A 14899-nucleotide genomic window follows, 5' to 3' on the forward strand; every position below is an offset into this window, starting at 1 on the left:
TTGTTTTTTTAGTGGAGAAGAAGGGGACGTTGGCTCCGACCGACCACCAGGAGATTCGAACCCTCCTCAACACGATTGTTCGCAACATCCAGACCAACGACGTCTACGGGCCAATCAACCTGTTGATCCGAGAGATCAAACGGCGCCCAGAGGGTGTCAAACGGCAGAGGTCAGACTTTTTTACTTCTTTTTATTGATGCAGTAAAGCTTTTTAACGTTCATACATTCTTGTACTGTCGATGAAAACACCTCTTATGTCTCATTCCTGTGTCCTGTATTTCCTCTAGGAGTATCTACAGAGAAATATTGTTCCTCTCTCTGGTGGCCTTGGGGAAGGAGAACATCGACGTCGGTGAGTGAATGCGCGAAAGTGACATCAACCACTTGCATCACACAACGACATATATATCGGACTGATACCTATCATGTCATTTGTACATCCGCAGAGGCCTTCGACAGGGAGTACCGCGTTGCTTACGACCAACTCAGCGCCGAGCAGCTCAAGTCTTTGCACCGCATGGATGAGCCACCGGCCCCTAGCGTCCAGTGGTGCCTTAAATCTTTCGGGACCCCGTTCATCTGATCACCAACATCCGTAGCAAAGATGGAAACTCTGACTGCAGGAGGGAAAGGATAGACAGCAGGCCGGGGTGTGAGCTATAACATGGTACTCTTTCTTCCCCCTCGTCTCGGACGACGCCCGTTGTCAACTTTTTTTTACAACCTTATTACACTTTTCATTGGCTTTCCCAAGCAGCTACTTACAGGTGGGACTGTTTCTGTAAAGTGCTTGGAGAGCTGCAGTGAATCTTTTGGGACTAGTTGAGGTGTGTTTCATTACAGGTGGTGTATAGAATGATTAATCACTGTACAGAATGTATTGACTGCCCCTGTTGTGTAGACATATGCATGTTTGTGTGTGTGTGCAGTCAGTTCCCTCATAGCCTTTTGCCCACTTTGCTTAAATCTCTCCTAACTCTCAGATTAGATTATTTTGAGTTGTTTGAGACCGTGTACAGACCCTGACTGCTTCTTTGTGCACTTTCTAAAAAAGCAAAAAAAAAACAACAACTCAAGTCCACCTTTCTTTCTGTACATATTGTTTACCTTGGTGGGAAAATCTGAAACCAGAGTTGCCTATTTTTTAGAGGCAAGAAGTCACGACGCCTCGACTGTTTATGTGATCCGAGTCTTAATGAATGTTCCCGTCTGTTTCGTTGTAAGTGTACAGGTTCAGAGTGAGGCTCTCTGTCTGTGTAAATATGTGTTGGAGCACATGTGTAAATGTGAGAGGACTGAGGACAATCACTAATTATCAATCACTAAAATTCTATAACATTCCAGACTCCCTGCTATCAAGACAGGTCTTAAAGAAGTATTATTGATCCCTGCGACAACACTCATGTGACTCAAACAAGCCGATTAGAGGGAGAGATTATTTAAAAAAAAAACATATATATTAATCTGAAGTGAAAAGACATGCCACACTACTGATTTCCCACACATTCAAAACAAGACTATCTGCAGGGATGGACAGCGCCTCAGTGACAGAGAAGTCATTTCAATTTGTGTTTTTATATATCTGCTTTTTTTAACAGTAGCATACTGTACCTGTTCAGCTAATATGCCTTACTGCGATGTTTAATTAGAACTGTAACTCACATGTACTGGAGCTATACTCAATATAGCATAAAATGAAGCAGTAATTTTTTTTTAATTTGGTGTATTCTTCGCAGATGAAAGCATTTCTGGTTTACACACGGTAGCTTTGGACGATACTGGTAGCAATTAGAGCTTTATACCGCAAAAGGGCTTCTTCAGCGTGGCCGATACTGTGTTCATTTTACAACATTCCACTTAACAGACAGACAAAAAAAAGCAAAGTGCTGTGATGAACTGTGTCCTATTGTAGACTTGGGAGAGAGATTTGTACAGAATATTGTGAGATATTCAATTTGCACTGCATAGATTAAATGACCTTAACCCAGGGTGAGGATGAGATGAGACCATCTCAGAATATTAACAATGTGCAGGCGTTTGTCCTCAAAAAGAAACAAAAACAAATTCTCAATTATTTATTTTTGTATTATTGACATTTGGATTGCAGACAGTGTCGTAACTTAGAATTTTTATGACTAACAATCCCCCCTCTTTCCCTTTTTAATCTGTCTTTTTCCACCCTGTACTGACTTTGTAAATTTGACCTCCTTGGCAGAGGATGTACAGCAGAGACTGTTCTTTAACAATAGATTAAGTGATCTCTTACCGTCCTGTGGAAAAAGGAACTGAATGTCTACACGTAAGTGCGCTGCAATAAATGAGTTTGTGAACTGATTGAAAATTAAATGTGTCCATTTTCTTGGCTCCGTCATGTCCCCTTAATGAGAGTTTGTTTAGTTCAGTGTGTGAGAAGCTGCACTTTTACATTATATGTTTTGTATATTGAAAAGTTAAATAGTTCAGCTTTAATGAAACATATACGCTGACATATAAAGGCTAACTGTATCCTTCCGCCAAGACTTCTTACGATACTTATTTTCCTCAAATAATGGAAGAAATTAACATTTTCAAAAAGTACTCCAAATAAATTAATCTACATTCTGCTTTACAATGACTTGATGAGACATTTTAGAGATGACACAAACTTGTACTCTACTATATTTGACTTTTTTTTAATGCTAATATATAAAAAGCTAACTGTATCCTTCCGCCTAGACCCCCTTAACCCTTGTGCCCTCCTCGGGCATTTTTGTACATTTTTCTCAACTTTTTTTTGTATTTGTTGATCATTTTGGCTGTGTTACAGCTTGTGGCATGAATTTTAGCAAGAACTTTTTTTTTTAGTAACATTTTTGAAATCCAATGTGTTTTACTCTCACATGTCTTTTATACTCTTGATGCATTTTGCACCCTCTGGACACCTTCGTGGCAAAAATGTACACGCTCAAAAAACTGCTATTAAATCATCATACATCAATATTTTTTCTGCTTTTTTTCACAAATCTCTTAAACAACTTCAGACTTGACCCCTACTATTTATTAAATGGAAAATAATTAATTTTTTGTGTTTTTTTGTATTAAAAAATGAAATAATTCAAATAATAAAACAGGCATTTAAAGGGTTAACATCCTGGAAAATGACTGAATGTTTGGTACTTTTGAATAAGTGTGAAGTTGTTTAAGTTATTTATGATACGCAGTATCAGAAACTGTATCCTTCCGCCTCGCAACAAACGTCGAGGCACCTCCCGACTGAGCTTCCGGTGAGCGCGTGAACACCCCTAATTAAAGTAGTGCGGCCACAGGTGTGTGGAGGTGAACCCGAGCTTGTCTCCAGGCTCTACACGGACTTGAACCACCGAAGAGGACAGGACGACAAGATGCCGCTGAGGCGGACGAGAAACGCAGGCGCTGCCCCGGATAAAGAGCAGCTGGGCCGGGAGATGCGACAGAGCAGGCTGGCCCTCTTCATCCAGCAGTTTGAGAAAGAAGGTCTGGGAGCGACACGCACATCCTCTCACCGTCCTAACCTTTCGTCCCTAACAATGCCTGAAACTGTCCCCCTCACAGCACAAGAGCGCATGAACGAGCTAGAGGCCAAAATGGAGAACACGTTGGCGACTATGGACAAAGTCTTCAAGGTGGAGGTGATGAAGATGCCCCCCTCTCTTCAAAGCGCGCTCATCGGGGATTTAATAAGCGGTGAGCCGTCCTCATTCATAAATTCAGACCATTAACTAGTCCCCCCCTTCCTCACCTGTCACCTGCCTTCTGTTTTTAAGAGGAGGAGATCTCAGCAAGTGAGGTGTCCATCGCCATGAAGGTGAGTTGGCCCAGTTGTTTGAGTTGCCTCCATCCAGAGGTGCTCTTCTGTTGTAACAGCCGTGATTATCACCTTCTGCAGAATGAGTCTATTGTGATGCACCAGCCCCTCAGGAGGGTACCCAGTAAAAGAGGTGAGATGACTGAAGTCTCACACCATCATGGCTCAAATGGCATTCCTTCAAGTTTTATTGTAACGCTCATCTTCTGGTGCTTTTGTGTTTTCTTTTTAAAGGGAAAGCAATTGATTCTACACCGGGTCAGTCCAACCCAGCCCAGAGGACCTCATCAAAGACCTCCAAGGTAAAGCAGCGTAGCAGCTTACACATGACGGGGATAGCTGTTTTTTTAGATAGTCGATTGTTGATTCTCATCCTCCGATTGTCAAATACCAGTGCATCCGGTTAACAGTTTGGCTACGACGCCACAGACCCAGTTTTTTGGTATTTGATTGTGATTTGGTATTTGACAATCTGCCACCCAGTGATTGCTCGGATGGACTCCAGCGCCCTGCAACCCTGCAAAAGGATAAGTGGTTACAGTAATGGATGGATGGAAAGAGACTCAACAATCAACTATCTTTCTGCAGAAGGTTACATAGTGTTGCTTCAGGCATCAGTCAAATTTCATGGGATGAAAACTCATGACCTTGTATCTCTCAAAACTTCCAGATCCCTTTTTACGTCTGCATAACTTGCAGGTTTAGCCTCCCCAATGGTTCATCTGTAGTTTCTTCACTCTAAAACATTAATATTTAGCAAAATATACAGTATCAGAATCCGTCACAGTTTAATGTTGTTAACCTTGTTGTTGTTGTTGTTTTTCTAGGGAGGAAAGGGGACAAAAAGGACCAGAACATTAGTTGGTAGCAACAGCGCTGGGAATCTCAGGTAAAGATTGGCGATTTAAAGGTGCAATATGTAAGAATTTTAGTTAGAAACATTCAAATGAACTAAAATTGTCTCTTCAGGGGCGACTCAGTCACTGTCAAGAGAACCCAAAGCCGCTTAACAAAGACCAACGAGCAGACCGTGCCGAGCAAACCTAAACTCAGGTCTGTTTGAAGCATAGAGGTTGTATGTGTAGCTGTAGCATCCAGATGGGGATGATGCGTGCATGAGCAAGGATTGTATTTAAACAAAATGTACAAATGTATATTTCTACCAGCTCTGAAATGACTTGTGAATGTCGTGCTGTGGCAGGTCCGTCTCTGCCGGTGACCTGCACTGTTCAGTGGCAGGCTCTGCTGCACACATCACTGTAACCACAGCACAGGGACAGGTACCGGTGGTCTTTATCATCCTTGTTACCTTTGTAGCTTTCCAGACCTCAGCAGACAGCCACTCATGTCTTCCTTTAATGCTAAAATGTTGATTATTATTGTGGATTATTGGTTCACATGCCATGGTTTCTCTTCCTTCCTTAGACTGTCAGCTTTTCTGAAGAGACCAAGGATGAAATTAACTTGGACGTGCTGGATGACATGGCGTGGTGCCAGATTCAGAGGCTCACGGTGATTTTAAAAAAAAGTTCATTTGAAATTTGAAAAGTAACTTTGTAACAACTGGTAATCTCTCTTTGCAAATTACGTTTTTCAGAGTCTGATGGAGTATCTGTCGAGGCGAAGTCGCTGCCAGCATTGAGAAAAGATGCCTGAACGTCTACTGTGACCAATTTTTTTTTTTCATCAGTTGTGCAAATCAAAGTAAAATGTGCTTTATTTGTCTAAAAGACTTTTAAAAATATATAATAAAGCTTTTGAATGTTATCCGAATTATTACTATTATTTGCCTCTCATGATCATATGAATAATTCTGCTCTTAAAGTGTAACAAACTAGGACTCGTGTTTATGTGGTGGAGAAAAAAAAAGACCCAGTAAATGCAAAAAACTCTGATTCCAGTAAAGTTTATGTAGAAATAAGCACAGGATAAAGTTCTGCCTGTAGATGTCTTGATTCAAATTTGGCACAGAATTGACAAATATCACATTTTAGCTGAGAATTAAAACATTTAAAAATGTATAAAAGTGTTAGTTTTACATCCTAATGCATTCAACATTGTTAAAAAAAAAAAACAGTTGAACATTTGCCTACAAAGCAGAGTACATGATTTAAATTTCAGCACAGAAAGCTTTAACGGATGACTAGTGCTGGTGGGAATGTAGTGACTCCATCTCCACTTCCATCGGCTGCTCTCTGTGTGGCGGGGCTGACGGAGAGCTTGAGGACGTAGCTCGTGTGCTGCTGGCACCATTAGCCGGCTTCTGACTCTGCTCTGGAGCCATCCGTGGGTAGAAGGGACCGACCAGCCAGTTGAGCGGCGTGTTGTTGACCACGTAATCCATGACGTTGTCGAGGGAGTCTTTCATTCTGGCCAGCTGGGCTCTGCTGCTGTTCAGCACCGAGTCCGGCACGTCTCTCAGCCTGTTGGCCTCGCTGAAGTTGGTGTACATTTGTGAGGCGGAACGGCTGAGGGAGAGCGCCTCCTGCTGGATGTTGTTGGGGAGGCCCTGCAGGCTGGAGACGAGGGTGAGGCAGGTGGTCTGGAGCTGCTGGGTGAGGGAACGGGCCAGGGCCAAGGTGCGAGACTCGATCACCTGAGCGGAGTGGATGAACAGATAGATTTTAAATACTTCATCTTTCCTTGACACAGTGTATGTTATCGCATTGCTTTCTTTTTCTCTCTGTCCAGCTCCTTACCTCTGCCTCGTGACCATTCTCCTGGCTTGGACCACTGGACCTCCACGCCACCAGGGAGCTCAGCTTGTCATTTACCATCTGGTTAGCCCCATCAATATTCTTCCTGCCATATTCAATCTAGAAAAACAAACATTTCAACTGTTTATCCTTAAGTAGTAAAATAAATAATGATCTTTTTGGAAGCTAATTTAAGGCAGCCCTTTCATGAATATTTAGCTAGTGCTACTAATATTAATAATGAATAAAAAAACCCACCAGGTCGACAGTGGTGTTCAGCTCAGAGATGAACTCCCTGCTTCGCTGCTTGGCGTCTTGGATTCTAGTCACTGCCCTGGTGTACGCCCGCTTCCTCAGCTTGGTGGAGAGTGAACCCAGGCGGACGTAGTAGCTCGGCTCCTTCCTGTCAAAGCCTCGCACAGTTTTGGCCTCCAGCTCTGTCACGAGGAAAGGAAACATGAGCAAACAACATAGGATTTCTTTGAGTTCTGTTTAAGACGTTTGGTCAGCTTTTTTTTGCCTGTAAAAGTAGCTGGAGGCTGTAAAAGGCTGTGAGGAATGTAGGCTAATTATTCACTGGTCAATCCCTCAAAACAAATCCATTTGAACTCGCGTACAGCGGAAGTTCACTCTAAACAACGGCTCCCTTAATGATGAAGAAAAACAGGCCACTAATGTAAACTTTGATTCTCAGAAGAGCATTATCCGATAAGTTCTGTTTTCCTGGAAACTGGGACTATTAATCACTGACCTTTGATACAGCTTGTTACAAAACAAGCTTAATCTCACTTGCCTGTCCTATTTCTTGTTTGTATTTTATTTATTTAAACATGATCTGAAGCCAAAACAGTCCCCAAAAATGTGTGTTTTTTTTTTAATAATCTTAGCAATAAGGGAAGACAGAAAGTTGTTCGAGCTTTACATCGCACCACTAAAATGATGTTCGTGGTCCCACTCACCCAGTTCGTCCTCCGTCAGAGGCAGGTACTGCTCCACCAGACTCTCAGAGGTGCTCAGGGCCGTGTCCACTCCGCTGCTGACCAGCCGGGCCACTCTGCTCTCCAGCACCGTGCTGACACTCCCGCTCACGACAGCCCTGGTCTTCTCCATCCCGTCCTGCACCGCGCCCCGAGTCTTCTCCACGGCGCTGGTCAGAGTGTCCGAGACCGTGTCCTTGGCGCCGGACACTGTGCCTGTCATGACATCTTTAGCGGTGGTTACCACATCCTTGGCACTGGAAACAATCTGGGCAGGGACAACATTAGCCAAGTATTAGTGAGGAAACAGTAGTTGAGAAACACAGGACATGGCCACAGATGAACCCACGCGGACATTGTTTAATTTGGCTTGATGACTGCTCTGACCCTTGATTGTTGTAATTGCGGCAGCTATTGGTAACTGGTCCAGTACATACCTGCTCAGATGGCTGGTGAAGAATGGGCAAGGTTTTCTCGATCTTGTCCAAACCTTTACAGGCCAGGTCATTGGCCAGGGCAACTGCAGGAAACAATAAAAATCTAATTAATTAGGTGTAACAAGGCAAAGCAGAAACAAAAACATCAATGACTAAATTTACTCTTAGAGAGAAAAGTGAATAAATGTTCCTTCAAGCTAAAGAATTGCATCAAGTGTTTATAACTGATCCCATGGTGATAATGAGTAAACAGAGAAACTGGGTGAAAGATCAAGATGAGTAAGCATCCTGACCTGCACTTCCTGTTTTCCTGCAATCTCTGTGTGACTCACCCGGTCAGCACATAATCATCCTCACAGTTTCACTTTGTTTGTGACATCCTTTAGACTTTTAAGCCACATCTACCTATAGATTTCATCAGGTAATCTATAGCAATAATAATCACACTGGAGGGGGTTTCGTACTCTGAGGCTCCAGCTTGTCGATGATGGGCGAAGCAGTGGTGAGCACCACGGAGGTGATGTTTCGGACTCCTACTTCGGCAGCCTCGCACACGGTCCTGATGTAAGGGTGGGTGTCCTTGGTGTTGGAGTACACGGTGGACACCAGGCCATAGGTGGAGCTCACCAGAGGGAGGCTGGTCACCCTCTCCACCACATTCTGTAAGGAAACACAAAGAATAGCAGGATTACAATACTCATATTCACAATTTAGCTATGTTGTTCCTAGAAAAAAAGAAATATACTAACAAGATATACTAACTTTCTATTTGTATTCAGTGAGTCCAGAGAAAACTGGACAATCATCCAGACCTTTTATGTTTAATTTTGTAAGGACTTTCTGTGTAACATTCAAAATAAAAGTACTTCCTAGTGTCGTTTCTTAGTATTTTGCTCTCCAGCTCATGCCACTTCCGGTTTCAACAAATATTAACAAAATAAAATAAAGTCTTTCTGCACTTACTTGATTGGGGATAACTGCAGCTGCTGCCATGTCTGCTGAAACAAAACCTACAGAGAGAGGACATAAAATATGACGTCTCCACTCGGAAAAGAAAAAAGAAAATTGTTTAAAAAGTCGACATTTTCTCAAGAAAACCACAACTTGGCAACAAATATCGGCGTATTACTTCCGTATTACAGCACTCCATCGTGTTAGATACATGATAATAAAGAAATGAGGTCCTGTAAACTACGTCTGTTTCAGCTGTCACGTCGTTAAAAGTCACTTTAAAGCGATACAAGTAAGTAAGAAAGCTAAAGACTCACCGTCGGTCTCGAGTGTGTCCGGGCTGACTGTCAGTGAGCTGACTGATACGACGTGAGAAGCGTCAGCAGCTGTATTTATATTCTATAATTATCGCGAGATGTAAGCGCAACGAGATGACGTCAGCCACGGTAACTTTTTCTAGGGCAAAGGTGAAAGAGGTAAAAGTTGAAGTCTGGGGGAATTTCCTCCATCACGTGGACGAGCTGTGACACAACATTTCACAAGACGAGTCACTTTTTTTTTCCCTCTCCCTCGAAATACTAAATAATATTAATAAATATCACGATGAGGATGTTTTTCATGCTCTCGGGCATTTATTCCCACTCTCAATGTACAGAAGCACAACAGGCAAGGAGGCTGTTTACGCCTCAAGACCTCAAGTCCAAGCCATGAAGCATTTAAATGCTATAACCTGAGATAAAAGTCTGAAAACTAGATTTTTATACTAATATTTTGGCCCCTCTACAAAAAGGCCCCCCCAGATAATTGTGTGCTTTATTAGTTTAAAATCAGATTTGAGCACACAGGACTTTTGGGCTCAGACAGGGATCATCATGAATTACCATTTTCATTAAAGACTCAAAACCTCGTGATTGACATAGCTGAGAGTTATCGTGGTTTCATGACAGCCGATGATGGACAATGTTAGATTACAGGTAAAAAAAAACATGTACGTTAGGCCATTTGTCCCAGTGGTGGACTCAAAATGTTCGAGGGTCAAGGGCGACAAAAATAAAAAGGGCACCACATGTATGCGGGGGGGCACCAGCACGTAGAAAATTTTGGGATATTTATTTATTTAGTGAAGAGAAGGGCTTCACCGCGTTTTCTCCACTGGAAGGACACCATAGAGGGCACTTTATCAAGTTTTCTCCATCACCCCCATCAGTGATTTGTCTGAACTGATTCAGAAGTGGAGTTGGTCCACAATTACAGAGTATAAAAGACAAATTGTCTGAGACTTTACTCATGTTTTTCTGCAGGATGCAAATAAATAAATAAATGAAATCAAACCCCAACTGTCTGTACATTTTCTGCCTTGGGAAATTCACATCATATGCTACAGTAACGGTGACCACAAAGTTATGTGTTTTGTGCTGAGGAGTAAAATATCATGTTGCAGATATTAGTCTCGTCTGAAGTCTGGTACAAAGACAAACTGTGACTCTGTGTGTAAAGACAATGTACATATGGGGCATATCACACAATGCACGTAATCTTCTGAACAATGTCTAAGTTTATGGACGACATGTTTTGGATCATCACACATGGATATTTAGCTGACACTGATGTTGAACACAAAGCCTTTGCCCAGTCCATTTGAATTCATCGTCAAAATATTTCCTCACCGTGGAAGGAAGCCAGCGGCGCTGTACACTTGCTCTCATGCTATTTATGAGAACCATTAGATGATATTTCTTAAATGAATGCATGAAATCCGACCAACCTAACACCCGGCTTAATACGTTTCTGATGACTTAATTTAATGGCCTGAACGGTGCGTCAGCGGTTTAGCCTCAGATGAACAATGTTTGCCAGTAGCTCATCAGAGCCACATGTGTGACTCTGTTCCCAATTTGAGAGCACTTGAATATTTTTCCTATGCGCCAGTACATATTTCTATGAAGAATTTTTTTTGTACTCGTTATTAAAAATGTAAATGAAGTGTTTATGCGGTTTCTTTGATGGTGCACATTTGGAGGCCATATGAGGAAACGTGGGCTTAGCGCAGGTTCTCCAGTCGGCCAACACACTGGGGTCCTGGATTCTGTAGATAAACCCCTCGGGGCCCATTTATCAGCCCTTGTATAACTCAAATAGACACCATATGAAAATGTTGGCTGCAGTTAACCACAGACTTTAATTCTCAATAAGATTCTGTTTCGAAGGAAGTCAGAAGATTTCAAGTTATTTCTGGTTTATTTCAAAACAACTGAGTGTACGCAGGCCTGCCTCCAAACACAGACACCACGCTGTACTGGACATTGATCTGCTCATGATGATATTATCCACGTCATATTCTCTTTGAATTGCCTTTATGTGACTTGGTGGCGAGCAAAGTTCAACCAGTTGATCAAGAATTATGACTCACCAGGATAGCATGTTGAAATCTATAATAAAATGAATCATGAGCTTAAAGGATTATGGTACAGTCAGCGTCTTTTTAAATGTGGAAATGGGAAAATGTTGTGTTTTATGGTCCAGTTAGAGCATGGCCGCGATGCTGTGTGCATAAAACACGAGCTTCAGTGAAGACGTGTTAAATGTGTTCAGTATTAGTTACAATGTAACTGTCACTGGCTTCAGAGCACTGGGATTTTGCTACACGGACTATTCAAAGTCATTTTATGTTCCTTATAGAGGTAAAATTCCAAAATAAAAAACCCAGCAGAGCTAGTCCAAAGACAGGTGAGGGTCTCACGTGTGAGGTTACTTGTAGACATAAGATTGAACTAATTAAGGAGGGGGAAATAAGCTTAATTAAAAGTTTATATATAGTTTACAAGAGGATAGCATGATCTGATTTCACCATAACAAGCCCACTGACATGTATGGAAAGATATAATGTCATATATTAAAAATACTTTAAATCTAAGGAAGGAGTCCAAATGTATTTGACAATAAATGCCAATATATTGTCATTTTACTTACAAAACATAATGAATGTACACGTTGACATGTATTTAAAATGCATATAGTACTCCAGAATATATTTTTTGGTGGATATATGATTTATTTATTCTCTACCGTGTATGAAAAATGGCAATAATTAGTGTTTTTGTCATTATATTATAGAATATATAATTGTATATATTAAATAACATATATTATTAAATATATATATATATATATATATATATATATATATATATATATATATATATATATATATATGAAGTCCCCTCTGATTAGTACTCTGATTAACCACCTTGCAAAAACACAAATCCAAGTGACATCAGGGTCAATTTAGTTCAGTGTCCTAACGTGACTTGTTTGAACCTCATCTGATAATCTCGCAACCTATCAGATGAAGCAAAGCGTCCAAACGCCCCAGGCCACAGTCAACTTCACTTTCTCAGTCTAACATTGTTTTCTGTTCCTCTGGAAAAGATCATTTCACAATAGAAGGACTAAATGTTGGAATTCATGCTTTAGTTTGTTTTGGTTTTTTTATGCAATCACAGACCGCTTCGGATGCCAAGTAACTGAATGATGTGATACTGGAAATGAAAATGCTGCGACTCCTTTTAAATGAGAACAGAAAGTGAAAGTTATAATTTATTCAAATTTAAGACCATCTGTTTAACAGAGCTTCTGGTGCTGCATTCTAGTAGTTATCCATGGATAAGAAGATATTAACCATTTTGTTGAAATTCAAGTACAAAGGTTAAGTGTTCATTAATGCAGCCTTAAAGTCTGATAACAATAAAACAAACACACACAGCATATTCCTCACTGTTACCTGATGGCCTAACCCGTCATCAGCACTCTGCCTATTCATGATACGTCTTTATGAGCACTGAACAGTCTAGTATTTACAGATTTAAGCCACTAGATGACACCAAAGTAGACAAAGTTGTTACTCATCACAGGCATCACAACCTGCGTCTTCCCCAAATGTTTCTTTGCCACCTCTTGTAATAGATGGTGTTCAGGTAGGGACCACCAGTGGGGTCACATGGTGCCCAAAATAATATCAGTGACAATACATGTCTTTTTCTGCTGTTTAACGACTGATATTGAGATATTAAAAAACGGGAGATAAAATAAAAACATGTCAAGAATGATTTGGTGGAAGTGAAGCAATAAAGTGGTGTGCATCCAAAGGTCATACGTGCAGGATCTGAAAAGAGGTTTAGGAGACAGGAAACAGGAAACAGAATAAATACACAATCAGATTGAGGGATTGAGAGAGTGAGGCCCAATCCTAATACACCCTAGTCGTGCCGAAAGTCATATTTCGTGACAGTTTCACGAGCTGCCGTGATACTATGTTGTTTTTTGACATATTGAATAGACGTGCACAGTTCAGAGGCGGTAACGATCTGAGCCAAGTCTCATTGTACGGACGGTCAAGATGAAAAGACAGATCAGCCATGAAGCCTCTGCCCTCCTCTTATCCCTTGGGGGTCTGCTGGTGTGCAGGTGTCAGCAGGGGTTACACAGTCTGGCAAGGCCTGAAGAGGAGATCCTCGCGCGGCATCCCTCTTTTGTGCCCTCCCGAGACAGGTAGGGGGCTGTGGGCAGCGTGCCAAGGCTCCTGGCTGGGTAACGGATACCTGTGGGCTACTGGGAAAGTGTCACACCTCCGGATCACACACAGTCGGAGGCGCTGCGTGAAGAAAGAGCGCAGACAGAAGGGGAAAGACAGTGGGAGAGTGGCTGTCCTTTCAGGCTCTTTAGATCACGGGGAAAAGAGGCAGAGATGTGGCTTTGGAGCAGAGGAGAAAGGAAAGTGACATGTCTTTGGTGCAGCGGTATGCTTTGGTTAACTCTACCCTCAAACGCTGCTGCTGCCTTAATACATGCGCTGTCAGACATTGTAGCCTGAGCGAAGACCGCTGGTCTGCTGGACTGTCCATCAAACCTGCACTGGGGATTCAATTAGTACAGTGGGATTATGAGTAACATTACAGATACTCAGTGGATAGCTGGGAGAGCTCTGATTTAAAGGGGCTGTGTGACAATTTGTAGTAATTTACATGTATTAATCAGTTTTTATTGGCCATATGTGAGCAGATTGCAACGTGACGTGATGAACGAGACCTTCCCCTTCTCTCTCAGTTGCTTATACAAGGCCGTGGAGGACAACAGAGCCTGACTTACACAGGCTGTATTAGCTAAAGTAGCTAATGCCAATTAGCTGGCTAACCAAGCGTGCTGCCTTTTCATCCACAGTCATATATAATAGTTTAATGGAAGGATTTTATTTCAACGGAGATCAATACAGATGTTAGTTTATTTGGTAAGCTATGGGAGGCTTGCACTTCTTGAAGGGCTAACGTATGTGTTTAGTGGTTGGAAAACCAAAACAAGCGAGCTAAAAGTCAAGGGAACTCCAGAGTCTCCGTGGGTTCATCACCAGGAGGGATAAATTTACATATCACACGAGCCAATCCAAGATAAAACGTGTCAGGTCAAGTCCTCCTGAGTTAACACTTCCTGTTTTGCAAATATGTCTTAATTCATGTTGCTGATGTTATTGCAGACGTTATAGTCGTCATCGCAGCTGTTCGCTGCAAGGCACTCATTATCTTTCGTTGAGTCATGTCAGAGAATACCTTTTTGGCTCTGTTTAGAATTAAACCCTTTATTACATTTGTGCAATAACAAATAAAACGCTGGAAAAATACGGTACAGTATAATTATTGGAGATATTAACAGACGGACGTGGAAAAAGGACATGAAATGAATGGTGCTGCCATCATGAAGAAATGTCTGGCTGTCATTTTGATCAAGTAGGGGTGGACTAAGTATCGGCTGTTCTTGTCGTCAGAGTGAATTTACACCAGAATTTCAACATCTGGGAACAAAAATAGCCACAAAAAGTTTTGTGGCCCCGCTGCTCAATTTGGCAGTATTATTCTTCCCAGCGTCAACTCGACCCCGGAGCTGGAGAGCTCGTGCACGCAGAAATGAACGACATTTTAACAAGGCGCATGCCCTCTAGAAATAACCATTACTTCAGCCTTTAAT

The 14899-nt window shown here is 41.8% G+C and overlaps 3 protein-coding genes across 4 annotated transcripts in view; 2 read left to right on the top strand and 1 right to left on the bottom strand.

The window, feature by feature from the left end:
* The window catches only part of dennd4c (DENN/MADD domain containing 4C), a 31521-nt gene extending 29175 nt beyond the window's left edge, over nucleotides 1–2346 (top strand). For both annotated transcript variants that reach the window (XM_073475682.1, XM_073475683.1), the window contains 3 exons: nucleotides 13–169; nucleotides 288–352; nucleotides 447–2346. In XM_073475682.1, the coding sequence (XP_073331783.1) occupies nucleotides 13–169; nucleotides 288–352; nucleotides 447–583 (359 nt within the window). In that variant the 3' untranslated portion in view covers nucleotides 584–2346. The remainder of the gene's footprint in view (nucleotides 1–12; nucleotides 170–287; nucleotides 353–446) is intronic.
* Nucleotides 2347–3348: 1002 nt separating this feature from the next.
* Nucleotides 3349–5590, top strand: cdca9 (cell division cycle associated 9). Its single transcript, XM_073475369.1, has 10 exons — nucleotides 3349–3492; nucleotides 3571–3702; nucleotides 3783–3823; nucleotides 3905–3956; nucleotides 4058–4125; nucleotides 4651–4712; nucleotides 4793–4876; nucleotides 5025–5103; nucleotides 5249–5335; nucleotides 5421–5590. Exons 1-10 carry the CDS (start codon nucleotides 3381–3383, stop codon nucleotides 5463–5465), a joined length of 762 nt encoding a protein of 253 aa, XP_073331470.1. The 5' UTR covers nucleotides 3349–3380; the 3' UTR covers nucleotides 5466–5590.
* Nucleotides 5591–5713: 123 nt separating this feature from the next.
* plin2 (perilipin 2) lies at nucleotides 5714–9258 on the bottom strand. Its single transcript, XM_073474806.1, has 8 exons — nucleotides 9202–9258; nucleotides 8897–8943; nucleotides 8398–8593; nucleotides 7934–8016; nucleotides 7479–7764; nucleotides 6778–6956; nucleotides 6523–6639; nucleotides 5714–6419 (listed from the first exon to the last, which is right to left on the bottom strand). Exons 2-8 carry the CDS (start codon nucleotides 8924–8926, stop codon nucleotides 5967–5969), a joined length of 1344 nt encoding a protein of 447 aa, XP_073330907.1. The 5' UTR covers nucleotides 8927–8943; nucleotides 9202–9258; the 3' UTR covers nucleotides 5714–5966.
* Between the last annotated feature and the right edge of the window lie 5641 nt (nucleotides 9259–14899).

Source organism: Pagrus major, chromosome 10 (genome assembly GCF_040436345.1).
Source record: "Pagrus major chromosome 10, Pma_NU_1.0".
Lineage (NCBI taxonomy): Eukaryota > Metazoa > Chordata > Actinopteri > Spariformes > Sparidae > Pagrus > Pagrus major.

Excerpts from the sequence above, each read along its gene's own strand:
- cdca9 (XM_073475369.1), top strand. The coding sequence starts at position 3,381 with ATGCCGCTGAGGCGGACGAGAAACGCAGGCGCTGCCCCGGATAAAGAG. Across the intron at positions 3,493-3,570 it reads CCAGCAGTTTGAGAAAGAAG|CACAAGAGCGCATGAACGAG; the intron begins GTCTGGGAGCGA and ends TCCCCCTCACAG. Across the intron at positions 3,957-4,057 it reads GAGGGTACCCAGTAAAAGAG|GGAAAGCAATTGATTCTACA; the intron begins GTGAGATGACTG and ends TTCTTTTTAAAG.
- plin2 (XM_073474806.1), bottom strand. The coding sequence starts at position 8,926 with ATGGCAGCAGCTGCAGTTATCCCCAATCAA. Across the intron at positions 8,017-8,397 it reads CGACAAGCTGGAGCCTCAGA|TTGCCCTGGCCAATGACCTG; the intron begins GTACGAAACCCC and ends TGTTTCCTGCAG. Across the intron at positions 6,957-7,478 it reads TCTGACGGAGGACGAACTGG|AGCTGGAGGCCAAAACTGTG; the intron begins GTGAGTGGGACC and ends TCCTCGTGACAG.